At 36.2% G+C, this 21,846-nt stretch overlaps 1 protein-coding gene and 1 long non-coding RNA gene across 2 annotated transcripts; both read left to right on the top strand.

Moving 5' to 3' along the window:
- Positions 1-44: 44 nt before the first annotated feature.
- Positions 45-6,950, top strand: LOC121412455. The gene is made up of 6 exons (XM_041605265.1): positions 45-383; positions 557-774; positions 5,030-5,167; positions 5,565-5,718; positions 6,325-6,352; positions 6,647-6,950. The coding sequence occupies exons 1-6, from the start codon at positions 167-169 to the stop codon at positions 6,948-6,950; spliced, it is 1,059 nt and encodes a 352-aa protein (XP_041461199.1). The 5' UTR covers positions 45-166.
- Positions 6,951-9,385: 2,435 nt separating this feature from the next.
- Positions 9,386-11,368, top strand: LOC121413302. Its single transcript, XR_005969726.1, has 2 exons — positions 9,386-9,415; positions 9,534-11,368. It is a non-coding gene; the product is annotated as an uncharacterized LOC121413302 (long non-coding RNA).
- Positions 11,369-21,846: the final 10,478 nt, after the last annotated feature.

Raw genomic sequence — 21,846 nt, 5'->3', positions numbered from 1 at the left:
AAAGTGTTTCCGTTTCGCATTGTGTTTATTCCTTGTAGCAATGGAACATCACCCAGGCTTCCTGGATTCTTTTTCGCATGGGTTAGTTGATCATGATGGCGGAGAACTGAAGCTAGATGATCCTGACATCAGAATATCCTTCCCTCCGGGAGCGATCCCAAAAGGAATGAGATCAGTTGTTACTCTCACCGTTTCGAGACGAAGTTTATCGAAAATTCCTTTGGGAAATGGAGAGGTTCTCATATCACCAATCATCCAATGTTCCTTCTTTCAAGAACTCCTCAGACCAGCTTCTATTTCCCTTCCTTGCTGCATCACTTCAGACGGATGCAAAATAGATAAAGATGGGGTGCGAATTAAACTTTATGCCAAATTAGAACCAGGTAAATATATTATTATATTGATTCTTTCTGTCTTTTTCTTCCTACATGTCGTTTCCCATTTAGACACATTACGAATACAGCAATTGCATGACATTTACATTTTCTGAAAATATAGCCAGTGGAGGTGGCAATATGAGTCTAAGACTTATGTTATTAATTCATTACATCCTCAGGAAAATTTGGTCGCAGAGTATTCTCTTCTCAAACACCGAGTGGTTTCCAGATCTCTCAAGAAAAGATTACCTTCTCAACACGTCATCTTCAACTATTTACATTGTCATCAACATATATTCATGGTGTTCGATTCACCTGTGAGATGTCTCTTACTTACTCTTCAAATAAACCAACACTCCATGTTCTCGTAGCTCACCCCTACAACGGATACCGCACAGTATGTATTACTATTCTGCATTTTTCTTACACTCCAATACAAGAGATCTTATCTCCTCTCGCAATGAGAGGGGCTCGGTACCTGTCCTTTTGGAGTGAGATTTCAAGGGTGGATTCAATCTCTTTTTAGTGCGATTCTCTAAAAATTTGCAAAGTTCACACCATGAAGAGCCATAGGCGGCGGAAGCGGGGGGACAGGGGGGACGTGTCCCCCCTAAATTTGATGTTGATGACCTTTTTTTTTTTTTTTTTTTTTTTTTTTTTGCTTGTCAGTTTATTTGCCTACGTCCTGGTTGAGAACTTTGTTTTTTTGCTTGTCAAAAAAATTTTGGTTGTCCCCTCCTAAAATTGTTGGCTTCCGCCGACAATGTGAAGAGCTATACAGCACTCTATCAAGATTGTGGTCCATATTATCATTGTGATTAAAGTGAAAAAATAGCACTTTTACATTTACAGTATTTACAAGATAGGCTTGAAAAAAATACGAAAATCGAAAACTTAAAACAGCTATGCTTAACCATGATAAAAATAATTGCGTCGTTTTTAGGCCTACATTAATAAAGGTTACGTTGTAAAGCCAGAACAGTATACTCCGCTTTTTTCACATTAGACGAGTGAATAATTTGGAGAAGGCTCATAAATTTTTCTTTTGTCGTAAAGTTCGCAGACCCTTTGAAATTATTCATTAGGCTAAAATTTGTTTAAAAATATTCACATTTACAAAAAAAAACAATCGAAATCATAACTATCAAATTTAGGGCAAGATTGTAAACCACAAAATTATTGACGAGAATGTGAAGTAGTTCAAGGGATTTTGCCGGTATCGAGATCTCAAAATTTTATTCCGATCGACGAATGCGCACTGTACTGGAAATCCGTTCTGGAAAAGTGTGGCCTAACTTCACGGACCAAAGTTTTGTGAAGATTTAAACAAAAACCCAAATTCAAAAGACAAGACACTTATATCAGATTAACGGCAAAATGCTACAGAATCGGTCAGAACCACATTTAACTCACATTTTGTATGATTATATCTGCTTGCAAAATAAGGATATCGTGATGCTTGTTGAGAAATTCAGATGCTTAAGAACGGGCGCCAACGGTGGCGAACTAGCCGATATTCTGTCAATATTTTCATGAATAATGATCTTATCCTAATAAATGCTTACGTCAAGGAGTAATTTTAGGTCGCTTTTAGATTGAATTTATTGATTTTTTTAATTTCTTTCCATTTTTCACATAAAAGTAAAAAATACATAAATACATTTACAAAAATGAACAAAAGTAACGACCTTACATTTGCAAAAATGGGTAATGTAAATTATATGAACAAAATGCGATACTTATATCATCATTTTATAATACTTAACATTCTTAAAAGCATGTGTATTCTTGTGTATGTTAAAAAAAGAAAGGGGTGAAATGAAAAGAGAGACCAGCTGAGAAGGTTGGCTTGTTGGACGCTGATCTCTCGAATGCGTAAATAATGTAAAGAACGTAATATAATGTGAACTTGGTAAATGATCTTTCGAATCAAAGGAACGTAAATAGTAGGAAAATCGCTGAAAGTGTGGAAAATAAACAAATGCATGGTCATGAATGAAAAAAAACAGAACAATGGATGGGGGACAAGGAGAAAGAATACGATACAAATAATGATAAGGAAAATACAAATAAGGAAAAGGGAGTGGGGAAAGGGGTCGGTGGGATCTGTATGATTATCAAGTAATCGAAGAGGTTTGTTGTGAGTAGGGGGCAAGTAGTGATTTTTTAACTTTAAGTTTAACTGTACCCAAACTTAAGCTCTCTTTCGTATTGAGGGGAAGGGAATTCCAAAATTTGGGGGCAGTAAATATAAAAGTGTTCTGTGTAAATGCTGTACGAATCCTTGGCAGGTGATACAAATTGACTTGTCTAGTTGGGTAGTGGTGAATTTCATTATTGACTCGAAATATGTTGTTAAAAATGGAGGGTAACCCTTGGTTGTTACACTGATACATGAGAATCTCAAGATTTAATCGATAAATATCGTAATTTTTTAAAATATTGTTTGAGTGAAAAAGACCGTCTGTATGGTGTCTAAAATCAACCTGAATTATGATCCGCATAGCTTTTTTTTGTAAGGGTTATACTTTATTTAACATATATGTTGCACTGTTTCCCTAGGCGAGTATTCCGTAATTCAAGTGGGGTAAAACTAATGTTGAATATAAAGACTTAAGAATGTTACAGGGGAATACACATTTTGAGTTTGTTTGTTACACCAACATTTCTAGATATCACCTTACATATATTATTAATGTGATTTTTTTGACAGATAACCAAGAGACAATCTTCAGAAAATGGTAAAATCTAATTTAGCGTCAGGCTGCTGGGTGAATGAAGATGGGATGTGAAAAGGTTGTCTGCACGCAGAAAGACGCCAACCAGCCATTCGACACCCACACCCACACAAACAGCATGTGGAGCGTTGTGGCCCAGTGAATTAGTCTTCGGACTTTGAAACAGATGGTTGTGGGTTCGAATCCCAGCCATGGCACAATTTCCTTCAGCAAAAAATGTATCCACATTGTGCTGCACTCGACCCAAGTGAGGTGAATGGGTACCCGGTAGGATTTAGTCCTTGAATGCTTTAGCGCCTATATGGCCGCTCAGCTACATCCGGGGTAATAATAATATGCCAAGTATATTTTACAGCGCCTTGAGCACATAATCAATGGGGATTTGGCGCTTTTATACTCTATATTATTATTATTATCATCACCTTTCCCTCACGCACACACACACGCGCACAAGCCATCATCCACACACTTGTGAAGGGCTCAATTGCAGTAATTGTGCTTCGAAATCAGGCTTTGAAATTGGGTATAAGCAAATTGACAGTTGTTCATAGTTGATCAACGAAAGACATATCCACTGGAATGTAGATAATGTGTAATGGGGAAATGTAAACACTGCTAAATGAAGTATTGATGAAATGTTTAGGCAGTGCGTACGCGTGTTAGGGTGTGGGTGATTATGATCGCGTGTGCGAGAGAGGTGATGAGTTATGTGTGGGTTTGCAAGTACAGATGTTGCATGGCGAATGTGTCTTTATGCGTGCAAGCCGCCCATTAATAGCACAACTGAGATTTTACCATTTTCTGTCTGAAGATTGTTTCGCAGTCACTTATGCATGAAAAGATCCATATGAACATGGTGCCAAAATAAACTGGGAGAATAACTCTATCAGGACCATAGAGATAAATGAAGAGCTTGGTTGCAAAAGGGGTTAGGTCCACTTTGGACCATTCCGAGAAAATCCATGTTTTTTGTTCTCACTTAGTGCAATATTCTTCTGAGAAACTAAATTGTCATGATGTACTACCCTATCATGTGAACATAAAATAGGGTATAAAAGAAATCTTCAATTTTTTTTCTATATATTTTACAAAAAATATCATTGTGGACCTAACCCCTTTTGCAAGAAAACTTAAATGAATCCAATCTCTCTTGATTAAAACAATGAATTTTCTTTGCCACATTTATTCACGTTTTCATTTGAATTTCAAATTTTCTTTGGTATTATTTCAGCGACTAAAAATTTAGAGGTTTTGAGACAAAAGAATAATATCTATGAAAAATGGACCTAACCCCTTTTGACAAATGGGCTCTTCAAGAGTTTGGTTGCAAAATGGGTTAGGTCTACTCCAAGAAAATCATTTTTTTTTAAGTTCTCCCATATTGCAATATTCTGATGCGAAACTAAATTTTCATGATACCCTCCCAAGATAACATAAAATTGGGTATAAAAGAAATCTACCTGTTTTCATACTTTTTAAATATTCTTAAAAAAAAAAAATCTGTGTGGACCTAACCCCTTTTGCAACCAAACTGAAAAGGACCTAAACCCTTTTGCAAGTGAACTCTTCATATATTAATTATGATCAGGACATATCAATAAATCAATAATTAAATCTTTATACTTTAGACAAGACAATTTTAAACTGATGGGATTTTTTTCTGACACACTCTTTCTAGTTGTTTCTGTGAAGACGAAGGATGTCCAAAATTTGTTTTGTTTTTCCTAAAACTTGGTTGGCAAAAAAGCATTATTTTTTCGGAATAAATTTGTTAAATATCATATATATTTACTGTGATTTGCCTTTTAGAAAAGCTTCAAATGTAAGTAATTAATTCGAAATAATTTTCCTTCGAAAGTACATGATACATGCAATTGAAGTTAAGCCATATTTTAAAACCATATTTCTCCTCAGGCCGTCAGCAAACGTCACGAGACCTTTTCAAAACTATCCTACCAAGCCACGGCTGTTATAAAATTCAATATTGAATCATCAGAAGATGACATTAAGCTTTTGTTTCTGTATGACTCAGATAACGCCTTTTATATAAGGGTAAGCAGCCTAAAGTTATTTTGAACAACATTTATTACTGAGATCAATTTCAAAATGATTGACTGTTTGATAAATTTTATTTCATAATAAAACCAGATGTGCATATGGATTTTATTTAAAAAAAAGAGCATCACAGGTACAACGTTACTGAGAAAATGAAAGTAAATTGTATGTATGTGTGTTTCGGTGTACAATTGCTTCCTCCCAATTTATGAACAAAAAAAATCAATATATATATGTTTATTCAAAGAGCAACAATCAATAAAGTAGAAAATAAAGACAAAATAAACGAAGCCCAAAGTTATATGTGCAAATGCGTTATGGTCGGGTATGGGATTCATCACTACATAATCATCGCATACATGGCATAATTATGTCAAAACATTACTTGATAAAGGTTCCTGTTCACTGCCTACTCGGTGGAGGATGTCATTCAAGCACATTTGATCTATCGCCCTCTACTGCAAATGACAAAAAGTTTAAAGCATGTCTGCATATTGACCAGGGTGCATCAACGCTCGCACAACATCAATTTACAATATTGAAAGAAGGTAAGAAAAATCTCAAGGTTTTGCAGATGTCCATGAAGCCGTAATCGAGCAAGGGTTTCAGCAAAATGAAATACTAATAACATTTGAAACATTAACACGGTCACCGTTGAATGTCTTTTAAAATCAATGAACTTAGTAATTGATCACAGTATTATATGAATTGTGGTTTTGTGAATAGTTATTCATTTTAGTAATTTTCAAAGTCAGCACTGATGCTATATTGACTCGCGTAATACTTGCGAGACTGCAAGAGGCGTTCCACTTGTAGCCCTACAGATGCATAGCAAACAAAAGTGAAATTAGTATTAAAAAAAAATGCTCATAAAATCATCTGTGACATCCCCCTTATTGTTTTTCAAGTATTGGAAGATAAGAATGCAGGGAACCCCAAAATGAAGGAAAAGAGAGAAAAAGGAAAATCTATAATTCCCCGCTAATTCAATTGAGAAAGAAATATGACATCACGCTAATTTGCATGCCGCCCCTAATACAGATCAGAAAGCTTTCAAATTAGGTTGTAATTCATTCATACGTACGTTAAAGTTATTCTTTTCTTTATTTTCGTTCGTTTTATTTTTGGATTCTCACTTTCTCTTCTCTTGCCAGCTCAACCAGACTATGCAATCTCCCCCACGTACGTATACAATACATCATTCTTATATTTCTAATCATGACAGGGTTTCATCAAAAATTGAGATCAACGGTGGTTAATGATTTAGATTCAAATCTTCTCGAACTCTTCAAACTAATCTCAGTGTTCGGGTTGTGACAATATCCACCGCCAATCTTGACTCATCTTAAAACCATGAATTGAGAATGTAGGAACTATTTCTAATTATCAGTTGACCAAATTTGGAGTATGATTAGAACTAGATTAATCCTTATTCTTAACTTTTAAAATGTTTCGTCATCACTTCCTATCTTGCAGGCGAGACAGACAGAGATTTGCATCAGACTACATGCTAGAGGTGTTGTCGGATCTAGTAGGACTTTGTGACAATAAGGATGCTCGGGAACTGGGCTACAAACTTGGTTTCTCTTACTCATCAGTGAAGAAATACCTGGTCAGAACCGAATCCTCGGCCCGTAGTGTCTCAAGATCGGCTCTTATAGAAATGCTAATGGACTGGAGACGGTGTGTCCGACCCAGTGAGCAGGTCGAGAAACTCAAACTTGCTCTAGATGCCGCTGGGTTAAGACATGAAGCTGAAATCCTCTTTGACAAAAAATAGTTCATTAATTAGTAATTAGTTCATTTTCTGACGCCTTGTTCTCCAAATAATGGGCAATGAAATCTTCACGAAGCAAAACATCTTCCTTTATAGGTTTATATCTAAAGAAAAATGTAGAAGCACTGTCGCACTGTAAATTTTACATTCCTAACATTTACATTCTCTACCTTCGTATAGAAAAATAAACAGCCATTCGTAAATCAATAGCAGGGGCGGATCCAGGATTTTGAAATAGGGGAGGGGGGCGCCAGCGGCGAGGGAGCGAAGCGACCGAGCGGGGGGAGGGTGTGGGAGGGGGATCCCCCCTCCCACGGCAAGGACTTTTTCAAAAAATCATGTCCAAAAGTCGTATTTTGAGAGCACCTTTAGAAGAAAAATGCACACTTAAATCACTGTAACTTCATGAATAAAAGACACATACTGACTCATTTCAGTGAAAACGTACATGACCAAGGCAGAATGATAATGCTGCGCACGTGGCCCGATATAGGGCTTCATCTTTGAGTGAAGAATAATCTCGGGGATAGACATATCATTCGCATCGGACACTTTCTCTCGCGAACTGTTACTTACAATTTACATGTATTTGCCATAAAGACGGACAAACGCATGTTACAAAAAACACAAAATTTCGGGACAAAATGATATCCAATCCAACATCTTCACACTGGTCACTGCACTGCAACTCCCGATTACAAGTGGTGCAACTTTCCAACCAATCGACTTGCGCGCCCTGGAATTCCGGATATTTACATATTGCAATACAGTATGACAGAGGTGCATTTGTGCGAACACAAAGGCCATGAGCGTAAGTTAAAATATAGTTTTGACTAGATCTAGCCCTTGAAATTGACTACATTGTACCAATCCAGTAAATTAACCATCAAAAAAAAAAAAAAAATCCGGCGAAAATGGGGGGGGGGGCGCCCCCTCTGGATTCGCCACTGAATAGTCATAAAAACTATACTTGATATTTCCGTTGTTGATAATGGCTCTGCATATTTTTTACACTCAAAGTCTGTCCACATTCGCAAAGTTAAAATTTTTGAAAAAAGTCACTTGTAATTCTTTCAATAGAATATCAACGTTGAACGTGATGTAGCTGCTATGCCTGAAGTGCATAATTTACTACACTGCGCTATACTTACCTATACCATCTCATCAAATTGCTATTCGTTACCCTGACTCGAATAGCCACCGGTAAAAAACTCCCCGAAAGAGGCTAACTGCAATCAGATAGCCTGGGAAACCCGTCACAGGACGAGACCCATAAAACCCCTCGCCACATATAAGCCTCCTCTTTCGTTACCGCGACGTCGTTGAGTACACTCGAAACGTTTAGCCACCGCGCATTTTTTTTTATGAATCACGATGTCTGAAGAAATAACTGAAATAAACATTATTATTTTCCAACCCTAAAGATCTCAATAAAAAGGGGAGATCAACTCGGTCAAGATAAAGCCGAGGGCCATTATCTCGGTCAAGACAAAGCCGAGAAATAATAACAGCACGATGATAAGGCGGCCAAGATAAAGCCGAAGAATAAGAAGTCTAACACTTATAACCCGGCCAAGACAACGCCGGCTAATGACACTACACAATCAGACACCCAGCCCCTTCGGCGGGAGGTAGACAAGGGTACGGATAAATCGGAAGAGGCTGTTTACACTCCTTCCGATCGGGGTAACTCCTCATCAAAGAGTATAGGGCGGGCAAGAAGAGGCCTCGCGATGACCACTCGTGTTCTAATGACAATCAGGCTCGAGTTAACGACCCACTACAACCCCTATATTTTATAAGAAGCTTCGACTGGCCCGGGATTGTGACCGGTCAGTCCATTCATTGCCAGACCCCGCCGAGACGGGTCATCATCAGTTATCTATAGTACAGTCCACCAGGTTGGTGTATCATCGTACTTGTAGAATTGTGCAGGAGTTCATACAGTGCTGTGGAATTAAGATCTATTCTACGTACATGCGGTTTAAAATAATAATAATTAAGAGAAATTATTAACAATTGTAGTAGTTGGATCTTGGAAGCCTTGCAGGCGATCCTCCCCCATCGGGTGCTGCAATCGACCCATCCCGACCCCGAGCCGCCCGAGACAATGAGCTAATGAAAACTCGACTCATTCTAGACCATAATTCAATGCTCTAGACGTAGAGAGAGAGGCCTAGATCGCCTCATACAGATCGCGGAGTTGGGGCTAATGATAACTCGCCTCGTACTAGCCGTAGGTAATAGGTATCCATCGTGGGAGAATCTGATTCGGAATTCGATTACCACCGACCCAATTCATTAGAAGAGATTGGGGGCGTTTTCCCCCCATCAAATTCTTATACACTGTAAAAAAAAAAAAAAAACGTGATTTTACAGAAAATAAACAGAAGATTATGCAGAAAGCAATAACAGAATCATTCTGTAAATTCATTAAACAGGAACTTTTCTGCAATTCAACAGAACAGGTCTGTTTAAAAAGGGGAAAAAGGGTGTTTTATTCAAGGAAATATGTAAGTTTCCATACACCAAATACCAATTTCCTGTAAGATTACGCAATTCGCTAAGATTACAGGTGTTCTCGAGACTCTGCTGCAGGAACTTCTTTTATTTTAAGGATAAATTTTCTAACAGTGTAGCAGCTCCTTGCATTCCCTGAAAGCTGCCCAGCAAATGGGATTCGATCGAAGAGATTCACCATTAGGGGTACGAGAGAGTTCTGGCTTACTCAAACGCGATACTCCGACTAGTGGGAACATGCCTTTTAAATACTGCCCTCATCTTCGGGCCGAAAACAGTATACCAGTAGCGTATACGTACGTAGCGAATAATGAGCTGAGCGAGAGAGAAGTCAATCTTCCGCCTGAACTCGTCCGTCTGCGATCAAGATGGACGTTCCGTATATAGATCCTGCTTTCGGGACGTCCGCTCCCAGATAAGCAACACTCTCGGCTTATACCCATCAGTAAAGAAGTCTCGAACTTTATCGGTTTGCCGCTCAAGACTTTGAGGATTTTTTGTGCATCCCTTCGGCCCCGGACGTTGCTTTCCGTGTCGGGGATGCGGGAGCGAGGAAGACTAGATCGGGCCGTAACCCTCGCCGCGGCACTGGTTACCACTCAGCCGACTATCAGCTTACAGTTGCAGCGCTGGACGTGGCCGCCCGGAGCGGTATGGTTTTCGCGATGTACTAGGAGTATCTGATATCCGCTCGTAGTGAAGCTGAGCGGCTTGGACTGAGTCTCTACCAATGACAAGAACTTTTTGCTAGAGTCACAAAATCGCTGATCTCCAGTATGAGCAAGCAGCAATCAACACTGCTATGCACAAGGGCAAGGAGGGCTAAAGACTAGATGCTCTCAAGATGATTGAGAAAGGGGCAGCTACTGAGCTGGACTTCTCATTCTCAATAAGCTTCCTTGCGAAGGTAAGGACTTGTTTATGGACACTTTCAAGAAGTATTGCACAAGTCTTTTTCAGCCAACACCACAGCTGACAAGACATTTTATTAGCTCTCCTCGAGTAGACCTAGTCCGCCAGGCCCTAGTCCAGGGCCAGACCAGAGACCTCCATACGCTAGCTCTAGCTCCATACCCTAGACCTATAATGAACTTAAAGGGTCATCCCCCTCTTCCCTCGCTCTGGTAGCGACGCCAGGAATGAAAGGGGCCGCTGGGAAAGTCATAGGAATCCTCATGGTGGGGGACGGGGCCGCCAGGCGTTCTTTCAATGCACCAAATTCAGGGCCCCCACTCATAACCAGGACTTATGACAATCTAACACTAACCCTTCCCCACAAGCAGTAGGGAGAAGACTATTTCTTTGCCTTTACTTTTCATTATTTGAAATCTGTTCCAAGTCCACAGCAATATGTAATATTGAGGTGTTCATGTGCCAAAAAAAAAACACTACCCTTTCATATCAGAAGAACATAGAAAGGAGGAAATAGTGGTGATGGATGAGGTTGTCAAAATCATACCAGGCAAATCATACAGGCATAATGGTAAAACTTGCCAAACTTGGGTTACTTACAAAGTTGCGTTCACTTGTATAGAATGTAGACCTAGTAATATTCTTGATAATTTTGTGGCATCTGAGGTATATATCTACACTATTTTTGGCTTATAAAGCAATGACAGAAGTAACTTCTAGATGTGGTTTATGGAGTGGTCTTTGGATGCTCAGACAGTCTTGAGATCTCAAACCAAGGCCTGAGGGTGGTGAACCCTTAAGAATTGCTGCTATTGTCCATCAGTTTCTACCACACTTGCCACAATGATATCAGCTTCTCCTTGGAAATATTTATGACATAAATCTACTGTGTGTTCCAATGATAAAGATTCCCATACAATCCCAGAGTTCTCAATCAGGGATTGTGATTAAGATAATATTTTAATGTTCGTAATAGAAATCTGAGTTTAGAAATATTCCATAATTCTTTTTACCCAATTTATTGTGAGCCCGGCAGCCACTGTGCAGCTCCAGACCGATGAGGCTCTATACTCTAAATGTTGAACGCCGAACAGGGTGGTAGCAAATACCCCCCACACCTGTTTGTGAGAAGTACATTCTGCCAACTGATCCAACTAACTGGTTCTGAAAGTGTACAAGGGGTGGTCAATTTTTTGCCTACATCATATTGAAGGCCAATATGGTATCTCATATATTTTGCCTGCAACTTTCATCAGGAATTGGTTAATGATAATAAATCAGTTCTTGTTTAGCACATATCACATTATGTCCAAAGACCTGGATATTATTACCCTGGGTTTTCGAGGAATAAAGTCCTGCCAGGTACCCATTCATCTCTCTTGGATTGAGTGCTGCGCAAGGTGAAAAAAAAAAATTATGCCATGACTGGGATATGAGCCCACGACCCTCTGTTACTAAGTTGGAAGACTAATCCACAGGGCCACAACGCTCCACATCATCTGTACGATATTCATTAATATGCAAATGTCATTGGTTTGATCATGAAGCCCTCGTATGATATCAAATAGTCCCTATGGACCTTGCAGCAATCCAACAACTATCAAAAGGGTTGAGCAAGTGCTGTGTAAAGAGGTCTCCATCCAAAATAACTATTTGAAAAGGATAGAAAAGACAATTCTAGATTTGTTAGGGATTCCACCAGAAAGGTTATATCTTATGATATGACAGGTTTGTTCTCAAACCAGGGCCCTGTCTTACAAAGAGTTACGATTGATCCAATCAATCGTCCAATTCATCGTAACTATATTGAAATCCATCAGTGTCGTAAAATTTTTTCTACAGGAAATTTGCATAATGTCATTTGTAAACAAGAGAAGCTCATTGAAATTTTAAGAAAACAATGAATGCATGAATATACATCATAATTAGAACACTCATGATTCTAGACTCCAGAGATACTTCAGATGGTGTGGCAGTTTACAAATTGATCCAATTTCTGCCTCTTTAAGTCAGATAGCAGATTTATTTCCTTTATTATTTGATGAAGGTTTATCAGTCTCTTTTATAAGGGGTTACTGGTCAACCATAGCAGCCATTCATTTAGGCTTCTATAATAGGGAAACTACCTCAATTCAGCTGTCCTTACCAGACTAACAAGATCCTTCTTCTTTACAGATTCCTCCCAGCCGAAGACTCTTCCCCAATTGGAACCTGCCAAGAGTCCTTCGGTGCCCTAGCCAAATTCCCCTTTAAACCCATAATTGCTCCCTTGATCTTTCCATTAAGACAGCCTTCTTGTTGACTATAGCTTCAAGTCTAAGACGTAGTTTGCTTCATACACCACGGTGAGACCGGGTCATATTCGTTGGGAGAAGGACAGAGTCCGCTTGATCCCTAGACCTGATTTCCTAGCTAAGAAATAGAAACCCCTAAATCCTGTGATGTTCTTCCAACCATTAGGGGGATATCATGGCTGAATGGATAACGCACTTGACTAGCGTCCTTGGAGTCCCAGGTTCAAGTCCTGGGGTGAACAATGTGATTTTACAGTCTCTCGTCAGTTTCCGAAGATAGGTTATGTTGTCCCGTACGTGCCTTAAAGTGGTACATTGATTAAAGTACATTCGCACTTCCCACCAACTGTTCATTAGTTCAATAGAACCTCACAGCCCTGTTAATCCAATTACAATTTCTCGAAGGTTAGTGCAGGGGATCAGGTCAGATGGAGAAAATGCCATTTTATCAGGATCCTTTAGAGCCCACGATTCACGGGGCATAGCAGCATCTTGGGCACTTTTCAGGGTACCTCTTTGGAGGAGATCCTCCAGGCATCCTATTGGACCTATTCAATATCTTGTATCTTATTACTTATTTGATGTAATAGCCAAGACACAGGTTTTGCCTTGGCGGTTCTTGTCTTGTCCTATTTTTCCTAGGCTATTTCCAGTTGATATATTTCATTAACGTGGTTGATGATTCTTATCCCTTTATTACAAGAGTAGCTTCTCCAGTTGGGAGACTACTCCATTTTATAGTAAATCAGTTTCTTTATCATTGTTTTGCCTACTTGTCTGGAAAGGGTCTCGTTTCTGCCCCTCCTCCAGTTTTTCCGTGCTATTCTAGCAATTTGATGAGATGGTATAGGTAAGTATAGCGCAGTGTAGTAAATCAGAATGCTCAGTAGTGAGCATATTATTTACTAACAAGCTATACTTACCTATAGCTCCCCTCCCGTCCTCCCCAGCAGACCTCGCCCCTCCTTGGCAACGAAAGAGGAGGCTTATATGTGGCGAGGGGGTTTTATGGGTCTCGTCCTGTGACGGGTTTCCCAGGCTATCTGATTGCAGTTAGCCTCTTTCGGGGAGTTTTTTACCGGTGGCTATTCGAGTCAGGGTAACGAATAGCAATTTGATGAGATGGTATAGGTAAGTATAGCTTGTTAGTAAATAATATGCTCACTACTGAGCATTCTGTTCCTTTTTAATGTTTGCAAATGTAAATATTTAATGTCATAGTATAGGCCTACAGTACTTATTTTGTATCATATCATTACACTGGCTAAAATTTTTTCACCTTATGAATACATGGCCTCTCATACTAGGCATATGTACTTTTGATTCGTGTTTTCAGCATGGTCCTGTTAACATGAATGGGATGTGTGCAGAAACTTCGATGCTGGAAACTACATCATTTTAAATGCATAATTTAGGCTTAAGTATCTAAGCGAACAAAACTAATTTCATCAATATCTTAAATTACTTTCTCTATATATTTTGTATAGTAGGCATTCTTTTTTTTCATATGTCATGTATGTTGTATGAACATGATGAATGTATCTCGGTAACAGATCAATGTTTTGTACATGTATATATCGAGAAACATTTTTATTTAAAAATGGCTTGATACAGAAAGTGAAATAAGAAGTATAGGGAATGAAAGCGAGTCATAATTGAATAAGTAATCTTATATGATTATTTTTTAGACGTTTCATCAACCATGTATCAACATAATGTATGGCAATTATTATTCAAAGACATTATTTGCTTAAAAGATTAAACTGAATTCCAGTATTCAGGTGTTAACAAATCGAAATAACAATAAGGTTTTTTAAGAGAAACGAGGCCTAGATCCTTATGCAGTTGTGACTTCTCACAAAACTTTCGGTCGCGAAGGTCGAAGGGAATGCAAAAGAATATTGCATAAAGCGTTTGTTTTCAATGATTATTATGATGACATAAACCATTTCAGCTTTATTGTTTCTTTTTATGCCTTATCTTTTGGGCTCATAAGAGCATTAATGCGTACAGCAGTTATCCAGATTTAAATGTTTTGTTTTCTCATTAGACATATTTTTCGTAGAAGGGGATGAATTTGCTTGGCAACTGAGTAAAAAAGCCATACTTGAATCAATATTTGTAATGAGCATACTTTAAATTTCCGTTGTGAATGGATCTGGATATCTTTACAGTCAAAGTCTGTTAATATTCGCAACATTTTTTTTAAACACTTTGACAAAAAAGTCACTTGCACTACAATAAAATATGAACTTTGAACGAGATGAAGCTGCTATGCCTGAAATGCATATTCGTTTTAATATGTATCAAAATGTCAATATTATAGGCCCACAGTACTTTTATTTGTATGATATCATTACACTGGAATAAATGTTTAACCTTATGAATACATAGCCTTCTCATAATAGGCATATGTACTTTTAATACGTGTTTTCAGCATGGTCATGTAAACATGAATGAGATGTGTGCAGTAAATTCGATGCTAGAAACTACAGCGTTTCAAATGCATAATTTAAGCAGAATTTTAGGCTTAAGTATCCTAGCGAACAAAACTAATTTAATCAATATCTTGATTTACTTTCTCTATATATCTTGTATAGTAGGCATTCTTTTTTTCATATGTCATGTATGTTGTATGAATGTATTTCGGTAACAGATAAATGTTTTGTACATGTATAAATCTAGAAAAATAACTTGTTTAAAAAAAGGCTTGATACAGAAAGGGAAATAAGAATCACAATGAAAGCGAGCCATAATGAATAATTAATCTTTCATTATTATTTTTAAGACGTTTCATGAACCATAGTAGGCCTATACATTGTAATTACATGTTTGTAGATAACATAATGTATGACAATTATTATTTAAAAAATATCTTATTTACTTGGAAAATTAAACAGAATTGTAGTATTTAGATGTAAAAAACGAAATAACATTAAGGTTTGCTATCAGGAACGAAGCCTATATCCATAAGCAATTGTGACTTCTCACAAACTTTCAGTCATGAGAGTTGCAGGGCATGCAAAATAATAATGTATAAAGCGTTTGTTTTCAATGATTATTATGATGACATAAATCTTTCTAGCTTTCTTTCTGTTTTTTATTTTATGCCTTTTCTTTTGAGCTCATAAGAGCATTAATGTGTATAGCAGTTATTCAGATTTGAATGTTTTGTTTTCTCATTACACATATTTTTCGCAGAAGATGGATGAATTCGCATGGCTATTGAGTAAAAAAGACATATTTATATCAATATTCATAATGAGCATACTTTAAACTTCCGTTATTAATGGCTCAGGATATCTTTACAGTCATAGTCTGTTCATATTCGCAAAGTTTAAACATTTTGAAAAAAAAGTCACTTGCAATACTTACAACAAAATATCAGCGTTGAACGTGATGAAGCTGCTATGCCTGAAATGCATATTCATTTTAATATGCAACAATGTAAATATTTGATATATAGGCCAACAGTACTTTTATTTGTATGAAATCATTATACTGGCCTAAATGTTTAACCTTATGAATACATGGCCTTCTCATGATAGGCATATTCTACGTGTTTTCAGCATGGTCCTGTTAACATGGAAAAGATATGCGCAGTGACTTCGATGCTAGAAAATACAGCATTTCAAATCCACAATTTCAGCAGAATTTTAGGCTTAAGTATCTTCTCGAACAAAACTAACTTAATCAATATCTTGATATATTTTCTCTATATAGTTTGTTTATTAGGTATTCTTGTTTCCTATGTCATGTATGTCGTTTGAATGTATCTCGGTAACAGCTGAATGTTTTGTACATGTGTAAATCTAGAAAAAAAATATTTAAAAAAGGCTTGATACAGAAAGAGAAATAAGAAGTATAGGGAATGAAAGCGAGTCATAATGCATAATTAATCTTATATGATTTTTTTTCACGTTTCATCAACCATGTATCAACATAATGTCTGGCAATTATTATCACAGACATTTTATTTACTTGAAAAATTAAACAGAATTTCAGTATTTAGGTGTAAAAAAAAAACGAAATAACAATAAGGTTTGTTAATAGGAACGAGGCCTATATCCATATGCAATGGTGACTTCTCACAAAACTTTCAGTCATGAGAGTGGCAGGGCATGCAATATAATATTATAGTAAATAGTGGTAGTAAAATACGAGCTGTGATTGGCTGGATTTGTACCACGTGACCTCCCTTCAAAAAGTTATATTGTACATATGTACAATATAATTTTCGATTTTTGGATGGCAAAATCCATGATGGGGGGCTTAGATTAAGGGATCTATTTACTATAATAAATAGTGAACGTTCTATCATACAATATTACTGGACTATATGAACTCCAAATATAAAATTATCCCTCGTGCAAGCCTATTTCACCTCGGCCTTCGGCCTCGGTGAAATAAACCTGCACTCGGGATAATTTTATATTTGTCGTACATATAATCCAGTATATTGTACAATAGTTTGTACACTATTTATATAGTATACAGCATTTGTTTTCAATGATTATGATGAACATAAACCATTCCAGCTTTATTGTTGTTTTTAATGCATTATCTTTTGGGCTCATAAGAGCATTAATGCGTACAGCAATTATTCAGATTTAAATGTTTTGTTTTCTCATTACACATTTTTTTCGTAGAAGGTGGATGAATTCGCATGGCCATTGAGTAAAAGAGCCATATGTAAATCAATATTCATAATGACTATACTTTAAATTTCCGTTATTAATGGCTCAGGATATCTTTACAGTCAAATTCTGTTAATATTCGCAAAGTTTAAACATTTTGAAAAAAAAGTCACTTGCAATACTTACAAAAAAATATCAACGTTGAACGTGAGGAAGCTGCTATGCCTGAAATGCATATTCATTTTAATATGTAAAAATGTAAATATGTGATATATAGGCCAACAGTACTTTTATTTGTATGATATCATTATACTGACCTAAATGTTTAACCGTATGAATACATGGCCTTCTCATAATAATTCTATTCATACGTGTTTTCAGCATGGTCCTGTTAACATGAATAAGATATGTGCAGTAACTTCGATGCAAGAAAGTACAGTATTTCAAGTCCAGAATTTAAGCAGACTTTTAGGCTTAGGTTTTTTAGCGAACAAAACTAATTTAAGCAATATCTTGATTTACTTTCTCTATATATTTTGTATATTAAGTATTCTTGTTTCCTGTGTCATGTATGTTGTATATATGTATCTCGGTAACAGATGAATGTATTGTACATGTATAAATCTAGAAAAAAAAATAAAAAAAGGCTTGATACAGAAAGGGAAATAAGAATCATAATGAAAGCGAGCCATAATGAATAATTATTCTTTCATGATTATATTTTTTAAGACGTTTTTATCAACCATGGTATACATTGTATTTACATGTTTGTCGAAACATAATGTATGGTAATTATTATTCAAAGACTTTTTATTTACTTGAAAAATTACACCGAATTCCAGTATTTAGGTGTAAAAAACGAAGTAAAAATAAGGTTTGTTAACAGGAAAGAGGCCTATATCCATTTGCATTTGTGATTTATCACAAAACTTTCAGCCATGAGAGTCGCAGGGCATGCTAAATAATATTGTATAAAGCGTTTGTTTTCATTATTATAATGACATAAATCTTTCCAGCTTTATTGTTGCTTTTTATGCCTTTTCTTTTGAGCTCCTTAGAGCATTAATATGTACAGCAGTTATTCAGATTTACATGTTTTGTTTTCTCATTACACATATTTTTCGTAGGTGGATGAATTCGCTTGGCCACTGAGTAAAAAAGCCGTACTTGAATCAATATTCATAATGACTATGCTTTAAATTTTCGTTGTTGATATGGCTCTGAATATCTCTACAGTCGAAGTCTGTCAATATTCTCAAAATTTAAACATTTTGACAAAAAGTCACTTGCAATACTTACAACAAAATATCAACGTTGAACGTGATGAAGCTGCTATGCCTGAAATGAATATTCATTCAATTTAGATATCATAGGCCCACAGTACGTATATTTGTATGATATCATTACACTGGCCTAAATGTTTAACCTTATGAATACATGGCCTTCTCATAATAGGCCTAATCATACGTGTTTTAAGAATGGTCCTGTTAACATGGATAAGATATTTGAAGTAACTTCGATGCTAGACAGTACATAATCCAGAATTGCAGGCTTAAGTATCTTAAGCGAGCAAAACTAATTTGATCAATATCTTGATTTACTTTCTCTCTATATATTTTATATTAAGTATTCTTGTTTCCTATGTCATGTATGTTTTTTGAATGTATCTTAGTCCAGGATAGAAGAGGCATAACCTTGTTTTTTTATATATATATATATATATATACATTATTTTTTGATGGTTTCTTGTCAATTAGAGGGTGCTGATTACGAATTTGAATGATGCCACTAGTGTAAACTTGAGAATTTTCCGCAAATTGGCAAAATCCAATATGGCCGTCAAAATATGCAAATTACCCTTGAAAATCATAAAATTGTCCGCACGTTGGTTGTGAAATGCATGGAATTGTGTGGCAGGAGTGAAATTCAATCTTAAAAAAGAATTTTTGACATTTTTTCCCCCTGATATTCAAAATGGCCGCCATAGGTCATTGCATACACTATCGTGTACAATATGAATAGGGAAAACTAATTTTCACAACAATGAGCACTAAACTGCAAAAAAATCGCGATGTATGAACGAAGTAATATATGCAAATCATCATTATTAACGAGATATATCATTTTTAATGTCATATATGGGAAAATTACCGTAATTATTTTGATGTCTGAAATAGCCGCCACTGGCCCAAACAGTATTGCGTACAGTGGCAATGGGGACCAAAAATTCTCAAGAGTGATCACTAAAATGCTTATTATTAAGATTAAACAGTTGGAATACTGACTAACAACATTATTATTAATGAAATATATTATTAATATGCCATGTATGTGGTGAATGTTGTAATCTAATATTCAAAATGGCTGCCAAAGGTCCTAAAAGTATTATACACAATGAGAAACGGGAGAAAAGAAATCACAAGAGTGAGCGCTAAAATGCATATAAATGTGATAAATTAATTGGATACTGTCTAAAAACGTATTTTCTAACGAAAATATCATTCAGGTTTCAAGTTTGTGGTAAATACTGTATTTCAACTTTCAAAATGGCCGCCATCGACAGTAACCGTAATATGTACAATGCAAAGTGGGAAACGAATATTCACAGGAGTGAACACCATAAATGCAGGTATTAGTGATCTCTGAGTAAAATATTGTCTGAAAGTATAATTTCTATTAAGATATATAATTTATTCTGCCAGTTAGGTAATAAATACGGTTATTTTTAAGTCAAAATGGCCGCTACAATCCCTTACGGTATTATACACAATATGAATGGGAACAAATCATTTGAACAGAATTTGGCTTTGCTTGATCAAATGGTGATATATGAGTGGACTGTTGTCTGAAAACATGATTTATAACAAAATATATCATATCTTATGTAATTTAGGTGATAAATACTGTATTTCAACATTCAAAATGGCTGTCATATGCTCTTTTTGTGAACATCATATGTCTGCACCCAAATTGTATATTACACGATAAGTGCCTATGGTGGCCATTTTCAATTTAAAAATGCAGCATTTATTTACCTTAATTACACAACATTATGATATATCTAGTTACAAACCATGGTTTTAGACAATAATTCACCTTTACATCACAATTCACAATTGTATGCAATATTTAGAGTCAAGCAAAGCCAAATTCTGTCAAAATTATGATGTCCCATGTTACAATGTATGTACACAATGATTTTAGGACCTATGGCAGCCATTTTGGATTTCAAAGTACAGCATTTATTACCTCAACCATGTCCACGACCCATATGTGATGTATTTAGTTAGAAATAATGTTTAAGACAATATCTTTACCCGTACGTCACAGTTATATGCATTTTATGATTCTCACTCTTGTGAAAATTAGTTTCCCTGTTCGCATGTTACATAATTTAGTTAGGGCTTGTAGAGGTTATTTTGAATGTCAAAATACAGTATTTATCACCCATATGAAAGAAGAAATGCGATGATTAAAAAAATGTTTTCAAACAACGTTTTACTCCTACAACAGGATTATATGGTCAAGCAAATCCAAATTCTTACAAAATTATATGTCCCAATTCACATTGTAGATAATATTGTTTGGGCCTATAGGGGCTATTTTGAATTTCATAATACAGCATTTATTTCATGCATGACAAAAGAAATGATATGTCTTGCTATAAAACATGTTGTCAGACAATATTTTACTCATAGATCACAATTACACGCATTTCATGTTTCTTACTCGTGTGCCTCTATTCGCATTGTACATGATGAATATAGGGGCTATGGCGGCCATTTTGAATTTCAAAATACAGCATTTACCACATAAATGGCATATTTACAATTGTGTTTTTAGTCAGTATTCCACTCGTTTATCTTAATGATATGCATTTTAATGCTCAATCTTCTCATTTGTTTTGGCCCCGGCAATTGCCACTGTACATAATACTATTTAATTGGGCCAGACGCGGCTATCTTAGATATCGAAATACAGCAATGTTCCCATATTTGACATAATAAATAATATATCTCATTAGTAATGATGATTTGCATATATTACTTCGTTCATACATCGCGATTTTTGCAGTTTAGTGCTCATTTTTGTGAAAATTCGTTTTCCCTATTCATATTGTACATGATAGTGTATACAATGGCCTATGGCGGCCATTTTGAATATCAGGAAGAAAAATATTTTGTCAAAAATTATTTTTTAAGATTGTATTTCACTCCTGCCACACAAATTCATGCATTTCATAGCCAATGTGCGGACAATTTTATGAGTTTCATGGGTAATTTGTATATTTTGGCGGCCATATTGGATTTTGCCAATTTGCGGAAAATGCTCGAGGTTACACGAGTGGCATCATTCAGATTGGTAATCAGCACCCTCGAATTGACAAGAAACCATCAAAAAATATTGTATATATAAAAAAAACAAGGTTTGGTCAATTTTCTATGGGGCCTATCCTGGACTATCTCGGTAACAGATGAATGTTTGTACATGTATAAATCTAGAAAAAAATTAAAAAGCGGCTTGATACAGAAAGAG

The sequence above is a fragment of the Lytechinus variegatus genome, chromosome 4 (assembly GCF_018143015.1).
Source record: "Lytechinus variegatus isolate NC3 chromosome 4, Lvar_3.0, whole genome shotgun sequence".
NCBI classification, from domain to species: domain Eukaryota; kingdom Metazoa; phylum Echinodermata; class Echinoidea; order Temnopleuroida; family Toxopneustidae; genus Lytechinus; species Lytechinus variegatus.
Note: the sequence above shows the minus strand (reverse complement) of the source record. Positions and strands in the feature narration are given on the sequence as shown.